The 12,695-nt window shown below is 49.4% G+C and overlaps 1 protein-coding gene across 1 annotated transcript in view; it reads left to right on the top strand.

The window, feature by feature from the left end:
• MSI2 (musashi RNA binding protein 2) overlaps nt 1-12,695 on the top strand; it is a gene marked incomplete at both ends in the record, with an annotated part of 263,463 nt that overhangs the window by 244,992 nt on the left and 5,776 nt on the right. The window contains one exon of the mRNA XM_009278253.2: nt 435-461. Within this exon, the coding sequence (XP_009276528.2) occupies nt 435-461 (27 nt within the window). The remainder of the gene's footprint in view (nt 1-434; nt 462-12,695) is intronic.

Genomic DNA, 12,695 nt, shown 5'->3' with positions numbered 1-12,695 from the left:
CTTTTCTGGCAGCCCCGGTGGGTTAACCGGGCGCTTCCCGAAAAGACCCGACTAAACCGCTGCGTGAGGGGTTACGAGGAGGGCGCAGGCCCAGGTGTGTCTCGAGTGCGAGCCTGATGCCATGGAGGCCAAAGAAAGACACCAGGAGAACTCCGTTCCATGCAAACTGGCACTGCTTGCAGGCTACAAAGGATTATCTGTACCAGTTTCATCTTGTGGCATGTAGAGAGCGCCTAAGGGGTGACTTGCCAGACTGGTTGTGGGGATTTCTCATCTCCCGGCTTTTCCTACTGCCCCTTCATGGAGGGGGGAAAACAAACTCAAAGAGGAAAAAAAAAAAAAAGAAAAAAAAAAAAAAAGAGATTGGTTTTGCATATGATTTCAGGAAAACAGACTTCATTGTTTCTGCCTCTTCCTCATGTTTTGCCCTTCAGGTTTTGTTTTACGTGCAAACAGACCTGGTGAGTTGCCCCTTAGCAAGGCACAGAGGGTTTGGCTGGATTAACGTTGCTTCCCTGATTATTATTATTTTTTTTAATTGGAGTGCTTTTGGTGCCCATTACAACTGAACTGAGCATTGATCAATTCTGTGCCTGAAAATCATTTGTCTTTAATTTGAGTGTTTTTTGGTTTTTCTTTTGTTGGGTTTTCTGTTTTGTTTTGTTTTTTCGTTTTTGTTTTTTATTTGAACTTGCAATACGAAACTAAATCTAACCCTAAATTAACAACACCCTTTCTGGCAAGTTTAAAGAGCAGTATGGTGTTTGGAAATGACTTTCAAGCCTCAAAATTGCCTGCGTGCACAAAACTGGCAAAACCCCAAAACTGAATCAAAAGAGCCCCCCCCCCGCCCCAGCCCCGAGATCTCAAGGAGGAAGATGGGTTTGTCACCGGCCCGGCCCAACGGCCACTCGCATTTGCAGCAAAATGTGCTCTGGGAACAGTGGTGTTTTACGTAGAGTCATTTCCATCCAAAGACGGTTTTCGGAAGGGACATCCTGGGTTCGCCACTTCCATCCAGCAATGGTAGTGAATTGTATTCAGGAGCAGTAGAGTACGATCGATCTTGCGCTACAGTGTATGGGCCCGATTCATTACAAGAAAAATGGCTGGGTTTTTTTTTTTTTTCTTCTTTTCGGTTGGGTTTTTCTTTTCCCTTTGCAAATTTGCACAGCCCTCCTTCACGTGTGCCTAATCCAAAAGCACAGAGCGCAGCACAGTTGGCCCCTACTGGCCCCTTTCTGCCAGTAAATGGAAAAGAGCCGGAAAATGCCTGGGCAGGCCTGTCCCACTGCCCCTCCGCTCGCTGGGGAGTGCTTTGCCCAGAGGCTGCCGGGGACGGGCCCATCACTGCCGCCCCTTCTGCAGCGCTCCGGCCCCACCAGCTCACTCCAAATTGACCTCCTCTGCTCTCCGGCCCCGTCCTGCCGGCTCTTCCCCACCGTCCGGGCGTCACTGGCAGCTCGGTGGCTCTGCAGCACCGGAGCTCGGCCCGGGGCGCCGGTGCCCTCCGGTGGGGCTGAGCACCCGCAGAAAGCGTCCGCCTCCGGGCGTTCATCTTGGTCTTCCAAGGAAGCTGCAGCCCTTTCGCTCCAACCCCCCGGGCTGCAGTGCTTGGGCACCGACCACCTCGGTTTCTCCCCAGGGTGATGTTCCTCCTCTTAGGAAACCCGCGTGTTTGCTTAACAGCGAAAGGAGCCCACGCGGGGGCAGTTACCTGCATGGGGGCAGCACCCGGCCCCGGTTCTGCGCTGCCTGGTCTTCCCTGCCCTCGCCCCTTCTTTTTCTGTTGCGGCATGTGAGGATGCAGTCAGCAGTTTACCTTGCTAGATAAACAAGTTCTTTTATCTGTCACAGCGGGTATCTCCTACAACCAGCAGAAAGGGACGTTTCCCCCTGCTCGTGCTCAGTGCCACTCATAAATTCACGTCTAGCTTAGCCGGCCACGTGCCGGCAGGGTGAATGCAGCAATGCTTCTCTTTACAAATCACGTGCCCAATCGACATCCCAGTGATGAGGCGATAGCTGAGGTCCCTCAAGCAGACGGGGGGGTTTGGCCACATCCGTTCACGCCGGGTGGGACTGTGCTGCCGAATCCCTCAGCTGGTTTTGACAACCTCGTCCATTCTTGTATTTTTTTTTAATGAATTGGGACCTGAGCCATGGAAAATGAGCAAACTTAAAAGTCTGAATGCTGCAGACTCCTCCTAGACAACTTCACTATCAATGTCACGTTTCTTTTGAATTCACCTGACATATTTTACGTGTAAAACATTTTTGTCGTGTAAATGCTTTTTTTAAAATACAATCATGGGGGGGGGGGGACATTTTTATCTTGCATTTGACATGGGAGGGATTCATTTGGCAGGAGAGCGAGACAAGGAAAATTTGGCAGGAGAGGGTTTTCTTTCCTTCCTCTTTGGTTCATTGACAAGTCAGATTTTTCCAGTTCCCAACCTGTTGCCACCAACTATTCCTCCCTGAGGACTGGAGGCAAAACCGATACGGCCATCAGTAATCCTGCCCGACGCCCGCTGCTCGGCACCGGGAGGAGCCGTGCACGCCTGTCCCAGGTGAGCGGTGCAGGCTCCCACGGGCACCTTTTGCCCGCCGAGATGGCCGGCGGCACGCAGCATGGTGGGACAGCGCGGTGCCGCGGCGCCAGGAGCTGCTCCTCCCCCACCCCGACCCCCAGCACATCCAGATTTTGGGCGCCAGTCCCGGCTTGCCAGTGCTGCCTTTGAGCCCTGCGCCCTGACAACCCCTTACTGTACTTTATACTTGCCAGCTATAACAAATCTCGTAACGTGAGCTACTGACCTTGATGGTGAGTGTGAGCAGTTATGTTTTGTTGTTTTCTCTCTTGCTTGGTTGGGGCTGCTGTGAGAGAGGGTGTCTCTGAGGCATACTTTCCGGCCTCTCTTACACTCGGACGTGCACACCTCCTCTCAAACACTCTTCTGAGCGCTCTCAGCGGGAAGGTTTGTCCACACCTATTAATCCTCTCTCAGTGTCCAGCTTCTTGTTAGTAGCAGCTGGTTGCATGTTTTTTGCTTGTTCGGACGAAACGGTTCAAGAAACGACTCATATCAACTCTTGAGAAATGTCTCTATTTTTTTGTACACTTTCTTTCTTTTGATGTTTTTATTAATTTCCCTTACTTAAAAAACAAAACACCTGTCGTCCCGTAAAACATTTCACATCTCCCCTTGCCTGTTCTTAGAGTGTATGTATCTGTGGGACTGAACTAAATGCATGCACTGTAGTAGTCGTACTGGTAGCAGTAGATGTAGTTGTAGAACATGCATTGTTGAGTTGATATTATAGGTATATCATCAACGTGAACTAGCGTGGCAGTTAAAAGCATAGCCTTGGTCTGATTGAAAGCGTAGGGCTATCAATACAGCAGAGAGCTGCTAACGGCTTGGATCCATAGTACCGTATTTGTTAAATCCCATTATCTGGAAGTTTTAAATTGAAGCCGGCTGTAGCCAACCTACACCCTCTGTACAAGAACCCGCACATGCTGTTATGTTGATAGTAAATTTGCCTTTTTTTTTTTTCAAATTAACCCCCTAGGAATTAAAACGCTGACTATAACTATATTCTCTTATTTTTATTTTGTATTAAAAAGAACATAAGATATTTTTAAAATCATTTTACAATCATGGTTTCTTCATCAGCCTGTTACTCGTCCATATTAGCCCATAGAATCATTTGTTGGCAGTCGTAGACCAGATGTGCCAAACACAAATCACTCCATTTGGGTATCTAAATAATACCATGTGTGTGAAGCAGCTTCCCGCAGACTGTCCTGAGACACAAAGCAATTGTTTTTAGGTCATAAACCTTAAATCTTGTTATGCAACAGAGACTCTGAGCTAGTGGTGGGTCGTACTCATTGCCATGTCACCCAGCTTAAGGGAACATTTTTAAATGAAGATTTAACATTTCGTAAATATCAGCATGAGGAGTTCGTGGCAAGTTCATCATCTTTGCCATTGAGCCAGCAAGTGTCTTTGCTTCTTGTGCCCGGGTTTCGGTGCTAAACTTTTAAAATTCTTTCACAGATGAAGCTGCAGTCGGTAAATTTAACAGACGGTAATTGAGATCCCGAATTAGGCCTTTGTTTGTTTGTTTAGTTTGTTGCTTGTCAGAAAACATCCTGCTGGGAGTAGAAAAGATGCTGTATGGCATGGTCACACCTTCCCTCCTCCCTGCGCCCCCGGCCGTCCCCGCAAACCAGATGTGCTGAGTTGGAGCATCTTCCTGCTCCGCCGGGGACAGCCAAGGCAGCCTTTACTGCACTTATTCCAGCAAGTGCTTTCAAAGTAAATAAAATACCCAGAATGGGCTTTCAAAATGTAATTAAGGATTTGTATCCGCTCCTTACTTCTAATAGAACATAAAGTAAATCAACCAAACAAGTGCTTGGATGGGGCTGACGCAATGCAAGCCTGTGCAAGGCAATCTGAGCCAGCCCTATTACTTTCCTTATTGCTACCAGGGAGCTGAAACACTTGTGCATCAAGGGGGAGAATAATTTCCCCCTTAGATCTCAATCTGCCAGGGAGACGGGGGGACCCACTGTTTAATGCACCAGGCATATGATGAAGTGAGGAGCGTATCTAAAAGTCAGCAGAGCAACAAATTGCATGGGGTTTAGGAAGCCTTGTCTTACACTTAAAGAAGGTGCTCTAAAAATTTAATCTTGTCATTAGGCACCCATAGTGTTAGCAAATTGCGGCCATAAAAAGTGGGACAACGGTTGGTCTGTGTGCGCGGAGGGAGAGAAGCCGCCACCGGCTCGCAGAAATGTCATAAGGAGGAGCGTTTCCAAGATCCAGCGATGAACCAATTTTGGATTTATACGGCCCGTTGGGAGGACTCCCTTGTGGCACAGCAGCTCTGATGGAACTGCTCTCCTTCTTTTATTCCACTATATAAAAGTACATAAAGTTTAATCTGAGCTATGTAATCTCAAAAGCCAGAACCTAACAAGTGGACCACTTGGGAGCAGCAAGCAGGCTGAAATTTCTCACTCCACTGGAACCGTCGGTAATTATGTGACAGAGGCTGGCGGCTGATGCATTGGAAAATTAATGGCTGCATCAGATTTTATCTTTTGCTTATCTTCATAGCGGAGGCAGTCTGCGCTGGGAGAGCATTGCAGGTGGCCCGGCAGGGAGGGTGAGACGGAGGGACCCCGCACCGTGTGGGGCTTCGGTGAGGGGTGGACAGAGACAAATGTCGCGTGTTAAACAGAACTAACAGCAGCCGGGCTCTGCACTGGGCACCTGCCTGAGTGGTGAATACGCCGTTCACCTCTAGTTAGCGCAGCGCGGCTCTAGAGGAGGCCACTCTGCGTTTCTGTGGGTGGTTTTGGCCTCGTTACTGGCGACATCCTCTTACTCTTTTGTGAGCACTACAGTTACTTTTCTGACTACTACCCCAAATTAAAAACCAATAATGAAAGGGGAGTCATTTCTGTTTCGGTTCAGAAGTGCTGTGCTGGTCCAGGGTGGGAATCACGCAGGTCCTTTCCAGAGCACAGGCTACATGCGAAAACCGTTTGTCTTCTTTTACTGTAGGATGCCACTCTTTTATTTTTTTGATCCGCGAGGGACTGAGCTTCCTACGGTGCCGTGTAGAAAATTCAGTAGATCTAAAACAATTTGGTGCTGCTGCTGTTAGGCCTTGGCCACAGCGGCAGTCGTTTTACAGGTCTCCTGGCTGAAGTCTATTGTGGTTAAAATACATCAGCTTTATCAATAATTTTGTAATAGAAAATCTTGTGCACTTGATAAATCATCTCCAGTGCAATTGTGACCACCTCTGAAGTGCAGGCTTAAGTACAGCGGAAGTTAATCTTTAAGGAATTTAGCGGCTAACTTTTAATAGTCTTTTCAATCAGGAGAATTATTTTCAATGGGAAAACACTCCTCGCAGAGCTCATCCCAGCGTCCCGGCTGCCGCTCTTGACACGGCAAGCAGTGATGGCGCAGACGCTGCCTCGTGCTGCGGGCAGGCTGATCGCCCGTGCAGGGACTGGCTCGAGTCGCCGGTGCGGGGACTGTCTCGCCGGTGCACAGGACCACGCCACCCTTGCCGGGCAGCCGCGCTCCAGCCCCGCAAAGCCCTGCAAGAGCCAATTATCTGTGTTTGGTTTCCTTTCCCCAGCGGAAGCAGAGGGACGGAGCTCTTGGCCGTCGTAATTAGACTTTGTTCCACGCAAGGTGCAGACGAGTCATTGTAAAGTTTGAAATGGGGCCTTCTGCGTGAGCTCTCCAGTGCAATGAGATACTTGAGCACATGAGCACGTCTCATGCATTTTGATCACTAAACGTGTGAAGTACTCGCTGAGCTGAGGGGTAACTTGTCTGTCTGGCAGCAGTCGCAGGCTGTTACCCATTAGTGGAACAACTACTAAATGGGACACAGCGCACATTTTACTGACATACTATTGTGAGTATTTTCATGCTGATTGTCTCCCCAAATGCTTTAAAAGTAAATACATAATTACAGTTTGGGTTTTTTTCTCTCCTTTCTGAAATAGAAAACTGAAAAAGAAGCAGTGGAGTTTTTCCTTGCAGCAGATGTTAGCACGCATCTGGCTCTGGATTAGCTTGAGGAGCGTGGTGGATTAGTAATTGCCAGATAATGCAAAATTGGTCTGCAGGTATATAAACTTGAGCTATTTAAAAATAATAAATCCACACAGCTGGGTCTTTTTAAGGGTAATTCCTGCTAGTTAAAGCAAGAGCACAGAGCTTTGTGCCATGAGGACTCTCGGGCATCTGTGCCCAAACCCTCCCCTGCCAAGGGGTTGGGGTACTAGCTGCCGACAGCGGAGCTGGTGCCACCAGCTCACCCCCAGACACCGCGTGGTGGGCAGCATCTTCTCTCGGTGTTTCCTCATCGATGAGCTCAGGTTTTCCTTTGGGGGGTGTTATTTACGGCCGTGCCTGCCATGGGGGACCCCTCGCTCCGCCTTGCTCGGACGTGGCCTCGGCGCCCGTCTGGCCAGGCAGGTCTGCTCACAGTGCCCAGCCCCTCTCTGTGCAGGCACGCGGTGCAGACTCTCCTGCAGGAGAGGATCATTGCCCAGAAAGCGCCAGGGGTTTGCGGGCTGGATTTCTCTTCTGTTACCTGGATAACCCCCCTGTGCTCCCAAGCATCCATCCAGCCCATGGGCGTCCATCAGCAGCGGGAAGGTGCCCTTGGGCAATGCCCTCCTGCTACGGTGACTTAAAATATGCAGTGAAACAAAGACCCGTTTTTGTTTTCATTTTCCTCCTGTATTGTCTGTTATTGTACAAAAGGCTTCAATTTAAAATTAACAGGAGTGATAGCCAGTTAATGTGGTACAGTGGGAGGCCGGAGTTTCTGTTGCTATGGCAATGGAGTTCGGCTCATTTGTTTTGTAGATGAGTAATTACTACGCAATTAGAGTAGGCTAAAAATAAAGGGGCCTTTTGTTCCCTGTTACTCATTAATATTAATAAAAGACCTGTCCGGGCTGTGGTAAACAATTAATGCAGATGTGGTTGCCCATGGTAAAAGTAGCAACAGCTTTCGTGTTACCCAGCACGAGGTGAAAGCGCCGGCGTCGCCTGGCTCAGCTCTTCCTTCATTTTAAATAGAAAAATTATTAGAGGGAGGTCTGCGTTAGCACAGCATCACGAGCTTTAGCCCTTATTTGCCAGTTGGATGCATGGTAATAAGTGTTAAAGTTAATGTGCAGACACAGACAGCAGGTACAACATTGGGGTCAGATCCTGCGAAACAGCGAGCAGCCGCAGCCCTCCGAGTTGTGTGCAAGAGAAACGCAATGGCAGCAGTTCCCTGATGCAGAAATCTATTTATTTACCCCCCCTAGCCCGGCGTTGCCCGAGGGAGGGCGCAGGGCTGTGCCACTGCCGGTGCCCTCTCTGGTGAGCAGCACCGGCTGCGGGATGCCTGGGGGCAGGAGCTGCTCCACTGCAGAGCCAGGGCTTGAGCAAAGAGCTTGCTCGAAAAACCTGAGCACATGAAAGTGCGAGTGTGGTGCTGCTGAAATGGCTCCGGTGCAGAACGTTACAAACATCGAGTGCCAAAAAAGAGTGGAAGAAAACAGTCCCAAGCATTTGATGCGAAGTATGTAAACATTAAAGCACACCAGATTTTAAATTAACTGTAAAACCAGTTAAATTGACGGGGAGACCTGTTAGGAAGATGACTAATGGGACAGAGTTTATTTACCTCTCTGTTTTATTTGCTTGTCTCAATGCAGCCGGTGAGCATGCCTTGTCGGCAGGGAGGGACAGCAGAGCAGCTCAGAGCCGGGCCGTGGCCGGCCCTGTGGGCATGGGGGGGGCCGTGAGGTGGTCACCCCCCTCCCCACAGCCCCGGGGTGCTCGGCACCCCTGGAAAACGCCATCGGTAAGGTGGAACCTCTCCAACGGACAGGAGAGGCACCCGAGTGCCCCCGGCTGAAACCCTGGAGTGCTGTGCTGGGGAGCGGGTTGAAACGAATGGGAACCGCATCCCTCCCAAACTGTTTAACTAATGGAGGGAAACGTAGCACAGCCTTTGTAAGGTCGACATTTGTTTGTTGTTAAGGATCTAATTAGAAACATGAGAGGGAGCTGAATGGCTGCTTGCTCGGCTAATTAGCGACATGCACGAAGACCACTTTGAACTTCAAGGACACAAAGCTATTAGCGCTTACATCAAAAATGGATTTAAACTTCTGTGCTTTTATAATGATTAAAGATGAGCTGCTCGAGAGGAAATCCTTTTGTAAGACTGTGACAAGAGCTGGCTCCCTGATTGCAGCTTCTACAAGCGAAGCTTTGTGTGGCCTCCGTGTAGCACTCGGCCCGGTGCGAGAGTGACACCGCTAACTTGCAATATGGAAAATGTGATTAGGCAATAAATATTGATCGTTTGCAAAAAATTACAGCCAAGCTGGAAAGTGCATTTATTTGTCCTGATATATAACTGCAGGACTTAGAAAAGCTGGGCTTGAATACGTTGAATTTTGTGTCTTTTCTTCTGCAAATTGGTACACACCAACAGCTTCCAGACGTGGCTGATGCTTCGGATGCGTTAACTGCAGTATTTAGCAGAAGCAGGTGCTGCTCACATGCCTGCAGCATGCACGAGAGGGACAGTGTGGGTTTTTAAAACACCTGCAGCAGTTGAATTTTTAGCTTGCCCAAGCTTGTGGAAACCACCCAGCTCTTGCTCTCTGCTCATCTAAGGTAGCTTAGCAGTTGCTTTTTGTGTCCGTGCCACCTGCTCAGCATCCGCGCTGGTGCCGGAGCAGAAGTCCCCGTGCTGTACCGCAGAGGGAGGGTGCTGGGGCCACGTCAGGAACAGTTGCCACAAGATCCCAATTGCCATTATCACACCGACGTGTCCAGCTCGGTTCCTAACAGCTCAGGCTGCTGCGGGGTGCGGGTCTGAGGGGTGTGAATAATTGTCAGCAGCCCCACGCAGGGGCTGGCTGCCGGCGGCAGCGAGGACGGAGCTGGGCAGTGCTCCCTTCCCGTGCTCTGCTCACTTCCAGCAGTAATTGCTGAGCCAGGAACCTGCTCACCACCCGCTGCTTTCTGTCGTTATCCCTGCGATATTTTGATGTGTGAAGCCGTTTCCGAAGGGGCTGTAGATACAGAACAACCTTTTAAAGTGTGACTGCAGATAGAAAGTAATGTGCAAATAGTACCTTGTTACGGCAGATAGCTGCTCTCAGTGTCTCTTGGCCTCATCACCACTTATTTTACTGATGAGCCCGACAGTTGTTTTTATTTATTTTTTTCCCCTGCAGGGCCAATATAGCTGCAGGGGAGGGACAACTGCTGCCACTAACCCGGGGCTGCCTGGCTGTTCCCCATTAAAAGCCGTGTCAGGGGTGACAGGGAAGGCACAAAGCTCGCAGTTTGATTTTCCAGAGTCAGGACTGAACCGGCTGTCATAAGCAAAATATCTACGACTCTTAATACTTGCAGAGGAGCTCTGTCTGCCACAGGCTTCTTGCAGAGAGGTGTTTGCTTTTCAAGTCTACTTGGGAAGAGCCGGATTGAAGTGCTGCGCCTTGCAGGTCCCCGCGAGAGATGTACTAAATGGCACCTCTAATTGTAATGCTGGGGTTGTTTGTTTTTCTGGTTTGTCTCCCACTTTCTGTTTCAGCTAGTTGGGAGCTGTTTGTACGTTGTTACTCTCCAGAATATCTGTGTGTTTCCAGCTCATTATTTCTGAGACATTTTTGAGTTTGAGCATTGATCTGAATTTGAGGTGTGCCGTGTGCTGTCTCAGACATAAAACAACACTGTATGTAAAAGCGCAGATACAAGAAAGTGATGCTTCTGATAGTTCAGCCTGACCACAAACGAACATGTTTGTGCCTCTAGCTGGAGCTGTATGCGGTGATTGGTATAGAAAAAAAGAGCCTGAATGTGAGCATTTAATTCTCAGTGCTGTGCCTGTGTGCTCTTGCAGCCTGAATAGGCAACCGAGAACCAGGAGCACCGACGGCTCATTTCAGACTGGCATTAATTTGTACATCCAGTCTCGGGTAAATCACATCTTGGTTGTTAGCATCTCTGAAAAGCAAGGTACAAGCTCCCATTAACTTCAGCCATGAATGCACAAAGAATTAGCTTTGGCCAAGCTATCTGTAACACGGGTGCAGTGCCAGCTAATGATATTTATAAGGCTCTAAGCACTAATGATGTAAGATTTGCATGCAGTGCTGAAGTTTTCCCGCAGTCCATACTGTGGCTGGTTATTTAAAGTATCAGCATCACACTGTGACTGCTGGTCTGTTAGTCATGCACGCTATGACGTGGCCATTAGTGCTCATGCTTCAGGACACATGGGATCCCCAAGGAAGGGCGCGATCTTCGCTGCACCAGTCACCATGGGTTTACTGTAATGTCCTCTGCAGCGTTTGTGCTTGGGTTGTTCCAAAGGCAGTACAGCAGGCTTGAATGCTTGGGTAACAGGTGATATTCCTTCCGTGAAAATCTTCTCTTAAAATCCAGTGGTAAATCCCAAGTGACACAAATTAAATGCCTCCAGACTGTGGTGTAGTTCCCTGTCCGAGCTGGGCTGCTTGGGACCCTCCTTTGCAGCTCTGCTGAACCCATCGTGGGCAGAGGGACCGGCAGCAGTGTGTGCAGATAAATACTGTCTGCTTGCTGCTGCCAGCGGGACTGGGGTACCTGCTCTCCATCGGCTCACCCTGCCGGGCTCCTGCCAAACGGCACCTCCCTGCCCTGTGCCCTCCGCCCCCTGCCCGCTTCCATCCCTGTCAGCAGCGTTCAATGCTATTATATCATTTACTCCTTCGAGCTGGAAGATGATGTTTGCAGCATGTTATATGAATTTTTCATAAAGATAGAAAAACAGCCTAATCTTGTGAGCTTTGAGTCTTGGTAGTGGGTAATGGCTTTGATTTAAAGCATTTTGTCTTAATGATAGTTATATTGAAAATTTCCTACTGCTTTCAAGCACGTGTAGTTATTATCATAAACATTGATGGTAGAAATGCCTGCCAAATTGTGCGTGGCTGTTTATGGTAGATGAGAGAGTCATCCAGAAATTAGAGCGCTGGATCAACAAGTTGTCGAGAAGCCTGTTTGTACAGAAAGCCAGCCCGGGGCCGGTGGGACAAGGCAGGAGCGAGGAGGACCTTGGAGGAAAGAAGTGCCGGAGATGACCAGCACTGGGTGTGAAAAACACTCTGTGTGAGAATAAAAGCGGATTTCCGATGAGAAGGAGCTGCTTTAGAAGAAGTTGAGGAGTACAGAGGGAGGGCAGTCCCTTTCTGGGCAGAGCACTCGGCTGCTCTTCCCCAGCCACTCGTGCCGGTGGCCGTGCAGTGCGAGCCCCGGCTGCCCGCCTGCACCCTGCCTCTGTCCCGGTGGCCTCTTCCATTTGCTCCACTTGAAAAAAATAAACCGATAACCTGATGCATAAAGCGTGCATGTTCACAGGGGAATATTCCATTGGTTTCTTTTTCTTTTTACATGTCGCTCTGTTCCCCATGTGGCGTTAGATAACAGGATCTGCTTTCTGGGGAGCACCTCCATCAAAAGGCAGCCTGTCGGTGGCTGGATTCTGCCTCCAGCCGTGCCAGAAGTAACTGCAGAGCCGCTCGCCCACGTGAATTGTTGCCCAGGGATAAGGGGCCCTCTCTGGGAGGTGCAGGCGGCGATCGAGTGTCGTTAGACAGGTCTCCGGGAGCGTTGGTTTAGTACTGACCGACGCACACTTTGGGCCAAGCACATGCAGCCACGGGGTCCCAGCTTCACCCGCAGACGTGCCTCTGGGGGGTGCAGGCAGGGGAACCTGGGCGCCTGCAGATGGGGAGAAGCTTGGGCGGCTCCAGTCGTTTCCGTTCTGCTCTCAGCTTCTCTCTCGAGTGCAAAATGTATTTCTGGCTGTGATAACGGGGCACTATATCTCATCCTGAAGTATCCTGCCTCTTCTCAAAGAGGAAATCCAGTAAATCATGTGGTGGTTTCTTTCAAACTTGAGGTTTTTCTTGCCTGTGCACCGTGGCTGGGAAGGCAGCCACAAGTTTCTCTAACCGTGTTTTGCACCGTCCTTCCTTTCTTTTTTTTTTTTTTACTTTTGAAATATTCGTATTTGTTATGTGTTTAAAAAAAAGCAAAACCACAGTAGTTAACGGTGAAGAGACTGCTGTC

The sequence above is a fragment of the Aptenodytes forsteri genome, unplaced genomic scaffold (assembly GCF_000699145.1).
Source record: "Aptenodytes forsteri isolate BGI_AS27 unplaced genomic scaffold, ASM69914v1 Scaffold66, whole genome shotgun sequence".
Classification (NCBI taxonomy): Eukaryota; Metazoa; Chordata; class Aves; order Sphenisciformes; family Spheniscidae; genus Aptenodytes; species Aptenodytes forsteri.
Note: the sequence above shows the minus strand (reverse complement) of the source record. Positions and strands in the feature narration are given on the sequence as shown.